The 15,816-nt window shown below is 40.7% G+C and overlaps 1 protein-coding gene across 2 annotated transcripts in view; it reads right to left on the bottom strand.

Moving 5' to 3' along the window:
- The window catches only part of LOC132820801 (POU domain, class 2, transcription factor 1-like), a 180,433-nt gene that overhangs the window by 9,994 nt on the left and 154,623 nt on the right, over nt 1–15,816 (bottom strand). The window contains exons 13-14 of one of the 2 annotated variants that reach the window (XM_060833113.1): nt 13,827–13,935; nt 6,461–6,839 (exon numbers count right to left, since the gene is read on the bottom strand). In XM_060833113.1, coding sequence (XP_060689096.1) covers nt 6,461–6,839; nt 13,827–13,935 — 488 coding nt within the window. Of the gene's footprint in view, nt 1–6,438; nt 6,840–13,826; nt 13,936–15,816 lie in introns of those variants that run through there. The other variant, XM_060833112.1, reaches the window with a different exon arrangement.

Raw genomic sequence — 15,816 nt, forward strand, 5'->3', positions numbered from 1 at the left:
GCCCTGTCCTAGATACATTTAGAAACTTGACAGCTGGAAGGTGATGGCGTCAGCTCACTTCAAGAATGGTGAAGTTTCACCTTTGATGAATCGCCTCAAATACTGCCCGCATGCCCTGAAACACCAACTATATAAGATGAAGAACAGTTTGCTCTCATGTCAACATTACATAACTTCACTGAATGAGCCCAAATAAATGCAAAAACAAAATATTAAATATACTGGTGATCTGAAATAGTAGCTGAAAATTCTGGAGAAACACAGCCGTTCTGATAGTACCTGTGAAGTTAATGAGACTGATTTCACATTCGTTTACCAGGTCTATCTTCTACTGATGAAGGCACATAAAATAGATTGTGAGACTAGCCCAGTCACCTCAGACCTCATCCTGAGAACATGCTTGGTGGGCATGGAAATCAGTTACCTGGCTGCCATATTTAACTGAACAATTAAAGGTCAAGTAACCTTGTTAAGAAACCTACTTGACATGTATTATACAGTGCCCATGCTACAGTATGAACAGTCCAGGCAGACTGTTTCATTTTCAGAGATCTCTGTGAATGAACGTGTGAAGGAAGGGGAATACCTCTAAGATGTCATTCACTCTTTCTCCTGCACCGAAAGCCTATAGAATCTGGACTCCCAATCCCTCTTCTACCTCCTCGGCTCTCGGATCCCTTGTTTGCCCTAAAGACCCAGCAACTACTTCCCTAATTTTCTTCTGGCTTCTTGTAGCTACTCCCACTATTGAGTTCTGGCACTACAGGGAATGTCAGAACTGCTGGACAACCATAATGGTGTCCTACAGGGTTCAGTGTTGGGCCCGCAGCTGTTCATTTATATATTATTAATCTGGATGAGGGGACTGGGGTCTGGCAAAGTTCTCTGATGATACGAAGTTAAGCGGACAAACAGGTAGTTCTGAGGTGGTGGGGAGGCTGGTGAAAGATTTAGACAGTTTAGGAGAGTGGTCCAAGAAATGGCTGATGAAATTCAGCGTGAGCAAGTGTGAGGTCTTGCACTTTGGAAAAAAGAATACAGGCATGGACTATTTTCTAAATGGTGAGAAAATTCATAAAGCCAAAGTACAAAGGGATCTGGGAGTGCTTGTCCAGGATTCTCTGAAGGTTGACTTGCAGGTTGAGTCCGTGGTTAAGAAAGCAAATGTAATGTTGCCATTTATCTCAAGAGGGTTGGAACGTAAAAGCAGCGATGTGCTACTCAGACTTTATAAAGCTCTGGTTAGGCCCCATTTAGAATACGGTGTCCAGTTCTGGGCCCTACCCCTCAGAAAGGACATACTGGCACTGGAGGGTGTCCAGCAGAGATTCACACGGATGATCCCTGGAATGATAGGCCTAACATAAGATGAACGGCTGAGGATCCTGGGATTGTATTCATTAGAGTTAGAAGATTGAGGGGAGATCTAATAGAAACTTACAAGATAATGCATGGCTTAGAAAGGGTGGACGCTGGGATGCCTTTAAGGCAGAGATTGATAATTCCTTGGGAGATCAAGAATTTAAGGGCTACAGGGAGAGTGTGGGTAAGTGGCGTTGAAATGCCCATTAGCCATGATTGAATGGCGGAGTGGACTCGATGGGTTGAATGGTCTTACTTCCATTCCTATGTCTTATGGTCTTATATTAGTGACAGTGGATCTCAGTATTGGTTAATTTAGCCAGCCCACAGTGGATTTTCAAGGAGTGTATTGCTTTCCAGCTAACTTTTCTTCATGAGCCAAGCAGTCCCTGCACCCAGTTTGTAAAATTCTGCCCAACATTTTAGGTCTGTTATCTTTCATCAAAACTGAGCGAAGTTACAAACACAATAACTTTTTAGAAAGCTTAATAGGTTGGAAGAATAACAAACAGTGAAATCTATGAATGTGTGGAGGGAAGGAAAAATTAAATGACAGAATATTTCAGAGTAGAAAAACAAAGGGTATGGCAACGATACAAGTAAACATATCAAAAATGTGCACAGGGGAACGTATATGCCAAAGTAGCAACCAAAAGCAAATTAGCAGAATTGAAAACAAAAGAGAAAAATTAGAAAAAAAGATACAAAACTAAATGGAGGTAGAGGTTATGATCTGACTGTAAAATGTCTAGTTGAAAGATGAGTTACTGTTCCTCAAATTTGCATTGAGATTCATTCAAACATTGCAGTAAGCCAACAATGGAAAAGGTCAACATGTAACTGAGGCAAAGAAATAAAATGACAGGCAACAGAAAGCTCAAGGTCAAGCCTGCATACTGAATGCAAGTGTTCCATAATTGCCCAGTCTGCTCTTGGTCTTCTGAAAGTAGATGGTATGAATTCTCCCATTGTCATTGTTAGGGCCCTGAACCATGTACATCCTATTTCATGTCCCTCTCTGAGAAACATAATTGGAGTTCTCAAGTCCTCACTTTTCAGTCTTTTTATCCTTCATCCTAACTTCCTTTTTTGTTTGCTTAAGCACTTCTAACTTTTTTCAATTCTGGTTAAAGACTTGAAATGTTGACTCCCTCTCTTGACATAACTGCTGCAAGATCTGCGGAGTGTTTCCAATATTTTGTTTTAACTGCCAATTGATACCACTTTCTTTAATGAGAAATGGTCAGAATTATGGTGAGGAGTCTCATCTTGAAATCAATAGCAGAAAACTTTTACAGTCATAGAGATGCACAGCACGGAAACAAACTTTTCGGTCCAACTCGTTCATGCTGACCAGACATCTTAACCTAATCTAGACCCATTTGCCAGCACTTGGCCCATATCCCTCCAAACCCTTCCTATTCATATACCCATCCAGATGACTTTTAAATGTTGCAATTGTACCAGCCTCCACCACTCCCTCTGGCAGCTCATTCTATACACGCACCATCCTCTGCGTGAAAATGTTGCCCCTTAGGTTCCTTTTATATCTTTTCCCTCTTACCCTAAACCTATGCCCTCTAGTTCTGGACTCTCTCAACCCAGGGAAAAGATCTTGTCTATTTACCCTAACCATGCCCTCCATGATTTTATAAACCTCTGCGAGGTTACCCCTCAGTCTGCGACGCTCCAGGGAAAACAGCCTCAGCCTATTCAGCCTCTCCCAATAACTCAAACCCTCTTACCCTAGCAACATCCTTGTAAATCCTTTCTGAACCATTTCAAGTTTCACAACATCGTTCCTATAGGAGGGAGACCAGAATTGCACACAATATTCCAAAAGTGCCCTAACCAATGTCCTATACAGCTGCAACATGACTTCCTGTTACGGCACAGGTAAACCACCCTGCTTAATTTAAATCATCAACACAGAAAAGATTTATCCCATGCAGTAATGTGAAAATTCGAGACACGAAGAACTATCCCAAAAGTCATTATTTAAAGTAAAAATTAACAACTTTATTTCTTAAAGTATATCAGAGAATACTTAACTAACAACTACTTACAACTCCTTCCTCTAACCTGTCTTTTACCTTCACCTTCTACAACACTAATCCAATAAAACCCCCGATTAGGATTTACCAATAATTCAAATTTCAAAACCAGCCAGCTGTTGAATTTTCTCTTTGTATCTTCCTCTGTCTTCTTTTCTTCTTCTTAGGGATTATGTTTCACAGGCCACTAATTAATAAAGATACCTTTAAGAGAGCTATTTTTCAGGCAGTCTGTACATGCTGGTGGCTTGGCAGTGCTCCTTCACTGGTTCACGTTTTTCCGGTCTTATATGTCCAAAGCATCGGATTGTGCCATTGGTATTTAATATTATCAATATGCTAAATTCAAACTTGATTGGAGTTTGCTATTTTTTGTGGTATAATTTAAACTGATGGGCCTAATATCACGAGCTGCTGGACGTTTTGTATATTGTTCAAAACGCTTGGTGCTGTCAGGCAGTTCTGATAGCTTTTAACTTTCTTAAAGGTACAGTACACTTCTACACCTCCATAACACCTCCCAACTCCTAAGCTCAGTGCTCTGACCAATAAACGAAAGAATACTAAATGCCTTCTTTTTAAACATAGCATTCTACAAGAATAGAAACAATTAACCAAAAATGAATTTTTTTAGAAAGGAATTCCTTTGGAAATTTATTTGAAGTTTGCAAATATATACAAAAAATGGACACCACTGTCAATGAAAGAAAATGATAAATATCAGGAAGGAGTGAGGAAAATAAGGGTGATATCAAATTGGAAGTGCTGAGGTAGTTAAAATTTGATTAAAGGAAGTAATGAAACAATGGAATTCTCAATATTTATTTTAAGAAATGCAGTAAATCCTAAATTTTTAAAAGATTATTGATCTAAAAGATAATTAAAAGCTTTAAAATTAAGACAATTTTCACATTTTGATCTATTTATCATAAGGTTGTTATCTTAAGTTAAGCTACTTAGGAATTACTCTTAACATTCCATTTTATTTCTTCTTGTGTCCCAGAAAAAGTACAATAGCTTGTGCATTTCACATTCTGAGACTGTTTATAACCTATGCTGTAGCTCACTTGTCAAAACAGTGGCACTTTTTTTTACAATGATTTTTATCGCTACAACAATTAGAATGCCCAGAGTCAATGTACAGTGAAGAGCTCATAACGTCTGTTCAATCAACAATTCCCCTACCTCGACTGTGGTCCAGATTTTCACCATGTCTGAGCCATTTGAAATCCGAAGTCCTGCCCCCTAAAACTGGTGCTTCCTATTTTTGCAGAGGATTGAGACAGGGATGCATGGTATGTTTGCTCACGCGTGGCTCACTGAGGCAGCTGGCCAGTTAAATATTCAGCTGCCTCTACTCAAATCTGATTGTGGGGTGCCTGCTGTCTGGAACAAGTAAAAGCAATTCTCAGTGCATTTCTTTATCTTTGCATGGCCTGGATATCCATTTGAAGAGTTGAAGTAATGGTGTGGTTATGGTTTCAGGAGACCTTGGGGATGAATTTCAAGAATACTTTACGGTTAGAGCCAGGTATCCTTTCAAGGGGAAGAGGCAATAACAAGTGTTCTTTGAGATTGTTCCACAGAGGAATTGTGTGTAACAAAATACATAAATCCCTTGGAACTTCCAACCCGTCTAGAAGTGTCAAACTCTCCAAAAGCATCAAGTCGTGACACAATTTGTCAAAATGTATTTTTTTTTAAAAAGGGACTGCTTTTCTTGAAAAAGTGCAATCTGCATTATAGAACATAAGTAATACGTCTTTATGTATTCTCATATGTACTTGGGTCCTTGGTGATACGAGATAAGTTGGCATGTTAGGCAAAGGTGGTGCATGGAACGAAGCATTAAATTAGTGCTGGGAGCACCATGGTGAATGGGTGAAAGGACATAGGGTAGCATAGGAACTATGTGGAGTTATTGAGAATGGATAGAGGGGTCTAGGTGCCATTAGCTGGCATTGAGGAGCATGGGGTACATGTAGATGTGGTTGGGACTAACAGAGGTGAGAGCAGTGAGGGACGGATTAATATTTATTGTTTTATTATAATTTTTGATCACAGTACTAGTACCCGCTTTCTGTTCTGCCCACCTCAGGAACTGGGAGCCTCCTCAACTCTTGCTGAGTCATCTAGTTCAACTTCTAATCTGGTCTGCCCCACCGAGTAGCCATTATTTGAATGTTCAGTTTGCAATACCTGGATTTCTCCTGTCTCTTTATACTCAACTAGGGAACGAAAATCAGTGTGTATGTCTCAAGTTTTGAGCACGTATTTAAAGTACATCAAAATACATCATTGTATCTGTCACTGGAAAATATTGTGGCATGATGCAACTGACCTTTGATCATAGGGTCCTTAATTTAAGTAAAATGCCAAAGCCTACTATGAAGGCCAGCAGGAAATGGAATTTTGCAAATAATTTTTTTTTGATTAACTTCATATAAGCATTGCGCACTGAAACTTTCGGAGAAATCTGAAACGACTTGTGGGAGAAAACTACAACCTGTACAGACTTTAGCTGTACACGATAAACATTTGCTGCTGCGAGGAAAAAATAAGATATGCTTTGGGCAAATCCATATAACCTCTTGGTCCCATCCTTCCAATGTTTGTCTGAGTTTTTTCTCATTCCGAGTCCAAATATCAGCCCTGATGTTCCCCCCCAATCTTTATAATTACACCTTTCATATGGAAAATATCAAGTGACTGTCCATGGTCAAATGTCTTGAACAGAGAATGCCCGAGGTGATTCTCCCTCAAAGTAAGATGATGCAAAGCATTTAAATGTACGCGAAGGCTGAAAAAGTGAGGAAAGATCATTTCACATCTCACATAAAAATATAACACCTTATTTATCAAAACTTTTATTTGAGAGGGTAAGGTTTTAATTTTCCATGGTACTTGAGTAATTCAATTCCTTCACTGTGCACATTAAGTCTTTATTTGATTACTTAATATGAAACTTTATATTGCAAAAAATACACATTCATAAATAAATCAAAATTATAATCCACCAGTGGCAGAATGGAGTGAAAACTTACCCAGCTGCAAATTGAGGGGCTGACATTAAGCTAGGATTGGCTAGTCCTGCAGCAGCAGCCATGGCAGCTAGGCCTGGATTGGTGGCAAGACCAGCACCAGTGGATACCTGTGCAGCTGCTGCTTGCAGCGCAGTGGCACCTGTCTGCAGTCCAGATGCTGACACTGTGATTTGGCTTGTGCACAGAGGGTTTACTAAGCCAGTTGAGGTTGACTGTGTGGTATTTGCATCACTGCTGCTAGATGACTCAGTCACTGAAATGGACGCTGACGGTGAAGGGGTTAGAGATGGAGAAGTGACTGATGACGTAGAAACTGCAGAAGATAAGCCGGTGATTACAGATGCCACGTTTGTAGGAGCTGTCCCTGATGCAGTTGTACCTGGGCAGTAAAGAGAGTTTGAAATTTTAATATAAATTACACATCCTATTTCACATATTATAATAACATTTTGAAACTGATTCACAGAATAACAAAGAGAAGAGGTGAGGAAACAATGTTATCTTTACAAAGAAACAATGGAAAATTATTGTGATGTCCAACTTCACACTAATTTGAATAGAGCATATTTAAAGGAACACATGAGAAAAGGCAGCAAGGATTAAGCTGACCACTATAAATACTAAATTGTAACTGTGCTGTCAAGCATAATGAAACAACTGTGCCTTCCTTCTCTGAACAACAAGAGTACATTGTCTAACATTTCACACTCGAGTATGACAGAAATAATCAATTATAATTCCATACATTATAAGTCATTAATTTCAGTGAATCAAGCACTATGATCAATTTCTCAATGGATGTATCTGAAACAGAAGTTGATATAAACTTGCATGAAACTTTGGTTAAATTAACCTGGATGTATGGTATTCAGTTCTGGTGTCTAGATTACAAAAAGGATAAAGAAGATATTGGAGGAAGTGCAAGAACCATTCACATGGATATACTAACCAGCATAGAATGAATAGGCTGAAAGTTCTTTTCTCCAAAAAAAAAGAGAAAGCTGTGATGTAGCCTGATTGAGATCTTTACTACAATGGAAAAAATTTACTGATTAGATGTAGAGGTGTTTGTTCTTCTATCAGATACACCAGTCATTCAAAAGTCTAATAAACTCAGGAAAATCTTCTTTACTGTAAATGTGGCAGAAATGTGGAGTATACAGGACAACTTTGAGCAAACAGCTCAATGATTTAAGGAAAAGGATACGCAGGAGGGAGAAATGTATATATAGATATGACTTGTTTAGATGAAATAGGATAGGGAAGGCTTAGATCTAGATGTTTGCACAAGCCAGTTGGACCAAATGGATTTCTGTACAATACTATTCTAACTATTAGAGGAAAGCCTGAGTGTCAGAAATGCTACCTTACCTCATTCCTTTAACCTCAAAATTAAGAATAATTATACCAAAGTGGGTAATATTTTTGGTCAAATATTGTCAACTGTTAGGTCCTACCAGCAATATTTAGTGACAGTGAACAATCGGCTTCAGTATGGCAACTGAAGATAAATTAACGTTCTTAAGCTAACTTAATAGAAAGCTACAATAGATCCCAGATAATTTAACTGGTTAGGCGGAAACCAGCTGAGTCATAATGCAAGGCAGGTTCCTAGCAGGTTTCATGCTCAGGGTTCAACTTCTGAGATTGCTACTCAATACTGACTGGAAACTTGCCTAAATAAGAGTGTGAACGAATACTACGTGTTATTGGTGAAATATTTGCTGATAATTATTATCTAGGTTGACATGAAGAAAGACCATAAGACAGGAGCAAAACCTAGGCCATTCAACCCATCAGGTCTGCTCTGCCATTCAATCATGGTTGATATGTTTCTCTTCTCCGTTCTCCTGCCTTCTCCCTGCAACCCTTGATCTCCATCACAATCAAGAATCTATCTATCTCAATCTTAAATATATTCAATGACCTGGCCTGCATAGCCTTCTGTGGCAGTGAATTCCATAGATTCACCACTGCTAGCTGAAGAACTTTCTCCTTATCTCTATTCCAGAAGGACTTCCCTCTATTCTAAGGCTGTGCCCTTGGGTCTTAGTCTCTCCTACCAATGGAGGCATCTTCCCAACATTCACTCTGACCTGGTCATTCAATATTCTCTAAATTTCAATTAGATCCCCCCTTACCATTCTCAACTTCATCAAGTATAGATGCAGAGTCCTCATATGTTAATCTTTCAATCCTGGGACTATTCTCGTGAACCTCCTCTGAACATGCTCCAGGGTCAGTACATCCTTCTGAGATATGGGGCCCAAAACTGCACACATTACTCCAAATGTGGCCTGACCAGAACCTTATAGATCCTCAGAAGTATGTCCCTGCTTTTATATTCAAGTCCTCTCAAAACAAGTGCCATCACTGAATTTGCATTCCTAACTAATGATTTAACTTGCAAGTTTACCTCAAAACAATCCTGGACTAGATCTCCCAAGTCTCTTTGCACTTCAGACTTCTGAATTTTCTCCCCATTTAGAAAACAGTCAAAGCCTCTATTCTTCTTAACAAAGTGCACGACCTCATATTTTCCAATGTTGTACTCAATCTGCCACTTCTTTGCCAACTCTCTTAACCTGTCTAAATCCTTCTACAGCCTCCCTGCCTCTTCAATGCTACCTGTCCCTCTACCTATCTTTATATGGTCTGCGAACTTAGCCAGAATGCTTTCAGTTCCTTCATCTAGATTGTTAATGTAAACAGTGAAAAGTTGTGATCCCAACACTGAACTTTACAGAATACCACTTGTCACCGGCTGCCAACCTGAGAAGGATCTTTTATCCCTACTCTCTGCTTCCTGCCAGATAGCCAAGCTTCTATCCATGCTAGCACCTTTCCTCTAACACTGTGGGCCCTTATCTTATTCAGTAGCCTCCTAGTGCACCTTGTTAAAGGCCTTCTTGAAATCCAGGTAGAAAACATCCATTGGCTCTCCATGGTCTAACCTGCTTGTTACTTCCTCAAATAACTCTAGCAGTTTTGTCAGGCATGATTTCCTCTCGATGAAACTATGTTGATGGTGCCCTATTTTATGATACACTTCCAAGTATTCAGAAATCTCATCTTTCACAATGGATTCCAGGATCTTACCCACAATCGAGGTTAGGCTAATTGGTCTGTAATTTTCCATCTTTTGCCTGATTCCCTTTTTGAACATGGGTGTCATGTTAGTCCTCTGGAACCCTCCCTGATTCTAGGGATTCATGGAAGATCACCGCTAACGCCTCCACTATATCTCCAGCTATTGCCTTAGAACTCTGGGGTGTAGTCCATCTGGTCCACTTTCAGGCCATTCAGTTTTTCTAGTATCTTCTCCTTGGTGATGGCCTTCATACTCTATCCCCTAACTCTCTTGAATTTTTGGGATATTACTTGTGTCTTCCAGCATGAAGACTGACGCCAAATATTTGTTTAGTTCTTCAGGCATTTCCTTTTTCCCTACTACTATCTCTACAGTAGCCCAATGTCCACTTTTATCTCTTACATATCTAAAGAAATTCTTACAGTCTTCCTTTATATTACTGGCTAACTTACCCTCATATTTAATCCTCTCCCTCCTTATTCATTTTTTATTGCCCTGTGTTGGTCTTTGTCAGCTTCCCACTGCCCTTTGCCACAATATATGCTTTATCTTTTGACTTCCCTAGTCAGCCATGGTTGCCTCATCCTCCCTTTACCATATCGTTTTTCCCCCCCAAGGGATGAATCTCTGCTCTGTCTCCTGAATTACTCCCAGAAACTCCTGCCATTGCTTTTTCACTGTCTTTCCTGCGAGACTCCTCTCCCTGTCAATTTTACCCAGCTCCTCCCTCATGACTCCGTAGTTGCTTTTATTCAGTTGTAATACAGTTACCTCCGATTCAAGGAATTAAGGACTATGGGGAGAATGCGGGTAAGTGGAGTTGAAATGCCCATCAGCCATGATTTAAATGGCGGAGTGGACTCGATGGGCCGAATGGCCTTACTTCCACTCCTATGTCTTATGGATTCTATCTTCTCCATCTCAAACTGCAGAGTAAATTCAATCATGTTATGACCAATGCTTCGTAAGGGTTCCTGCACCTTAAACTCCCTTATAAAGTCTGCCTCATGCACAATACTGAATTCAGTATTGCCTGTTCCTCAGTGGGATCCACCACAAGCTGCTCCAAAAATTCATTGCACAGACATTCCACAAATTCCTTTTTTTGCAATCCACTACCAAGCTGAGTTTCCCAGTCCACCTGCATATTGAAATCCTCATGATCACTGTAATTTTGCCTTTCCTACACATCTTTTCTATCTCCTGGTGTATTTTGCGCCTCAGCTCCTGATGACTGTTTGTAGGCCTATACACAAGTCCAACTATATTTTTTTTTAACCTTTCCAGTTTCTCAATTCTACCCACAGATTTTACATCATCTGATCCTACTTCACTTCTTATTACTGATTTAAATTCATTTCTTATGAATAAGGCAACCCCCCTCCCCTCTGCCCACCTATTTTTTCGACAGGATGTATATCCTTGAATATTTAGCTACTAATCCTGATCTCTTTGCAGCCACTTCTCCTTAATGCCCACGTCATACCTGCCAATTTTGATCTGCACCACAAGCTCATTTACCTTATTCCTTATACTGCGTGCATTGAGATATAACACCTTCAGTCCTGGAATACCCATCCCTCTTCTCATTGTCATTGCCAGTAAAGTACTGGCACTGCTCAGCACAGAGAGGACTGAATTAGAGGGGAAGGAGTTTGGGAGAATTAGTCACCAGTGGGTTTGCATGTGGGAAATCTAAAACAAAGAGAAACCAAGATGACGTAGTTAGGGTAGCTGTTGTAAGTCATGAGCTGATGTAAGGAGTAGTCCAGCCTAGTACATTGATAGCAGAGTGGCTAAAGGAATGACAGGGGGATTTGGAGGGTATAGACCCTGATGCACTTGGTGACTGTAAACAAAGGAACTAATGATCAGGCGAAATACTTACTTAGTACTGAATCATGAGATTCAGCAAAAGGTGCTTAAACAATCTGAATAATTGATATTGGTTAAAATGTCATCAGATTTGGTTGTTGATGCCTTTGGTGAATCAGCATGAATGTCAGCAGATTGGATGCTATTGTGATATCTCTTATAGCTGAAAATGTGATGCTGGTTAAAGCACAGCAGGTTAGGCAGCATCCAAGGAATAGGAAATTCGACGTTTCGGGCATAAGCCCTTCATCAGGAAGTCTGAGATAATGATAAGGGATAAAAAGGGTTGCAAATGAAAAATGAAAACACAATTATGAAGTGACCAGTGTCCATCACTTTCAGAGCTGGTAATTGGTTTAATTGCAACTCAATGTACTCTGTATTGTAAAGTAAAAAGGTAAAGTCATAGAGATGTACAGCATGGAAACAGACCCCTCGGTCCAACCTGTCAATGCCGACCAGATATCCCAACCTTATCTAGTCCCACCTGCCAGCACCCAGCCCGTATCCCTCCAAACCCTTCCTATTCATATACTCATCCAAACGCCTTTTAAATGTTGCAGTTGGACCAGCCTCCACCACCTCCTCTGGCAGCTTATTCTATACCCGTACCACCCTCTGCGTGAAAAAGTTGCCCCTTAGGTCTCTTTTATATCTTTCCCCTCTCACCCTAAACTTATGCACTCTAGTTCTGGACTGCCCAACCCCAGGGAAAAGACTTTGCCTATTTATCCTATCCATGCCCCTCATAATTTTGTAAACCTCTATAAGGTCATCCCTCAGCCTTCGACGCTCCAGGGAAAACAGCCCCAGTCTATTCAGCCTCTCCCTATAGCTCAAATTCTCCAACCTGATAACATCCTTCTAAATCTTTTCTGAACCCTTTCAAGTTTCACAACATCTTTCTGAAAGGAAGGAGACCAGAATTGCACGCAATATTCCACTGTGGTCTAACCATTGTCCTGTACAGCCGCAACGTGACCTCCCAACTCCTGTACTCAGTAATCTGCCCAATAGAAGAAAGCATATCAAATGCCTTCTTCACTATCCTATCTACCTGTGACTCCACTTTCAAGGGGCTATGAACCTGCACTCCAAGGTCTCTTTGTTCAGCAATATTCCCTAGGACCTTACCATTAAGTATACAAAGGCCAGCTAAGATTTACTTTCCCAAAATGCAGCACCTCACATTTATCTGAATTAAACTCCATCTGCCACTTCTCAGCCCACTGGGTCAAGATTCTGTTGTAATCTGAGGTAACCCTCTTCGCTGTCCACTACACCTCCAATTTTGGTGTCTTCTATAAACTTACTAACTGTACCTCTTACGCTCGCATCCAAATCATTTATGTAAATAACTAAAAGTAGAGGACCCAGCACTGATCCTTGTGGCACCCCACTGGTCACAGGCCTCCAGTCAGAAAAATAACCTTCCCCCACCACCCTCTGTCTTCTATCTTTGAGCCAGTTCTGTATCCAAATGGCTAGTTCTCCCTGTACTCCATGAGATCTAACCTTGCTAACCAGTCTCCCATGGGGAACCTAGTCGAACGACTGACTGAAGTCCACATAGATCACATCTACTGCTCTGCCCTCATCAATTCTATTTATTACTTCTTCAAAAAACTTCAAAATAAAAGTCATCATAATCTTCCTAGATCATTTGGCGGTCCCTAATTGTCAGATGCAACTCTTGGTGGTTTAACCCGAGGATCAGCACATCTCACCCAAGGTGATAAAGTGTTAACCTCGGCCTGTGCAAGAATTGAACCTATAACTGTTGGGATCACACTGTATTGCAAACTGCTCATCCAGAAGAAAGTGAGGACTGCAGATGCTGAAGAGTCAGAGCTGAAAAGTGTGGCACTGGAAAAGCACAGCAGGTCAAGTAGCATCTGAGAAGCAGAAGCCTTGCCTTGGATGCTGCCTGACCTGCTGCGCTTTTCCAGCACCACACCTTGCGAAACTGGCCAACTGAGCTGACCAACTCCCTCTAAACAACACTTATGTTCAACATAAGCTTTACTGTGCTGGTGTCAATAATATCCCTTGTCCATCCTCAGAATGGCATCAATAGTTCCTCTGCAGACAGCATAAGCCCTTTATCATTTCTCTTTTTGGTCGTTTTCAAATGTTTTGCAGATTGGAGACCTCAATTTCACTCAGATTAGGGTGCACTGTATTTGGAAGAGCACTCACACCACAAAGTTAATGTTAATGCATCTGTTCACTCCCTTGATTAATGGCAAGAAATAATGTTGTAATACACTATGCTATTTAGTATCAAGGAAGTAAAACCATTAATTGTCTCTGTATGAAATGGATTTAAAATGATTGATGTTTATATAATATTTGTGCAAGCTGCGCAGAGTAATATATTAATTAGCATCGAATTCTTACCTGAAATGCTGAAGTTGGTCACACCAGCACTGGATGCAGGCATCTGCATTGCATTTACAGCCAGAGTAGTCGGTGTACTACTCGTCACGAGGTTACTAGTGCTGGCCACCTATTAATAAAAACATGTTTGTAATCCAGTCACATAGCAACATTCTGAAACACTAACCTGTAGGGCACATACAAGCCTATGATAAAAAATCCTAATTAATTATTTATTCATATTCATGCAAATCTTCTCAAACCATTTCATTGGCAATTTCTGTTTTACAAAACACAGGGAAATAAAGTAATTTTGCATGCAAAATCCTGAATTTCACAATCCTGTAGTTGTATGTAGGTCCATTAAGGAGTGAGACAAAAATTAAATGTTTTTATTTATAGTACATTGTTTTTTAATTCTCTCTTGTGAGAAGGGAGATACTTAACAGACCAATATCTAGATCTTGAATTAGGTCGCAAATCGCTTCCAGATTTTTATGTGGATTTTATTGTAAATTCATTGCTTAGCACATAAACCAGTCCCACTTTTTCTTATCAATCGTTTCCCTGTTCAGAAGCTCACTTTTCATCAAGAATGAACTCAACTCTTTTTTTTCAAACATATAAAACCAGCTAGTTCAGATACCTTATGGACTCAGATTTTCTGCTCCAGAGATAGGGAATCTACCACTCTGCCACAACACAATGTTGCCCAAGAACCCAGTTCTTAAAAAAATACTGAATTTACTAACTAGTAAGTAACAAATTACAAGCACTACCCATCAAAGGCAGCATAACTAGAAAAAAAATGAAAGAACGATAAGAAAAGGAGGAGTTAAATCAAAATAAAGTTGGAGGGGGGAGAGAATGTAGCCCAGTCTGTGGTGCCCACCTCCGGCTAAAGGCTTTGAATATGTTGTGGGCACTGTGTGCTCCCTCTCCATGGACACTCAGACATAAATGGAGTCACAGCAGCTGGAACTATGACTCCCACTGCCTGGAGTTGCTCATGGTTACCTTAGCCAGGCCCAGGATATAAAACTTACCTGTACCTCTACAAATGTCATCTACTGTATCCATTGTACCTGATGTGGTCTCCTCTATATCGGAGAGACAGGGCACCAAATTGCAGATCATTTCCAAGAACATCTCTAGGACACCCACACCAACCAACCCCAAAGCCCCATGACTGAACACTTCAACTCCCCCTCCACCAAGGTCATGCAGGTCCCGAGCCTCCTCCATCGCCAAACCCTAATCACCCAACACCTAGGAGAACACCACCTCATCTTCCACCTTGGACCCTGCAATGACACGGGATTAATGTGAATTTCACCAGTTTCCTCATTTCTCAACCCCCACCTTATCCCAGTCCCAAGCCTCCAACTTGGCACCGCCCTCTTGACGGTCCATCACCTTTCCCATCTATCTGCTCAATCCTCCTCTCCGACCTATCACCGTCTCCACGACCTATGCATTCAAAGCTACCTTCCCCCTCCCCTAGCCCCACCCCGTCCTATTCATCTCTCAGCCCTCTGGCCTACAAGCCTCATTCCTGATGATGGGTTTATGCCCGAAATGTTGATTCTCCTGCTTCTCAGATACTGCCTGACATGCTTTTCCAGCACCACACACTCGACTCTGATCTCTAGCATCTGCAGTCCTCACTTTCTCCCAGGATAAAACACACCACGAAGTTATCCAATTACCCCATCAATGAACAAAAAATTAGAAGCGCTGCCGGAACAATAGGCAAATGATGAGAAATGAGGGAGAGAGTAAACCAAAATTGTTTTGGTCGAGGAAATAATGCACTCCAGCCCCTCTGGTTTGAAGGTAGTGGTGGACACCATATGCTCCCTATCCACAGTCAGAACACAGCTTTTTTTTATTCAACCTGTTCAAGTATGTTATAACACACCTCTGGAACATTTGGGATTTGAAGCTAGATTCTCTGATTCAGAAGTAGGAACACTACCATTATACCACAAAAGCCCCCGAGAATCCAGTT

Source organism: Hemiscyllium ocellatum, chromosome 12 (genome assembly GCF_020745735.1).
Source record: "Hemiscyllium ocellatum isolate sHemOce1 chromosome 12, sHemOce1.pat.X.cur, whole genome shotgun sequence".
NCBI classification, from domain to species: domain Eukaryota; kingdom Metazoa; phylum Chordata; class Chondrichthyes; order Orectolobiformes; family Hemiscylliidae; genus Hemiscyllium; species Hemiscyllium ocellatum.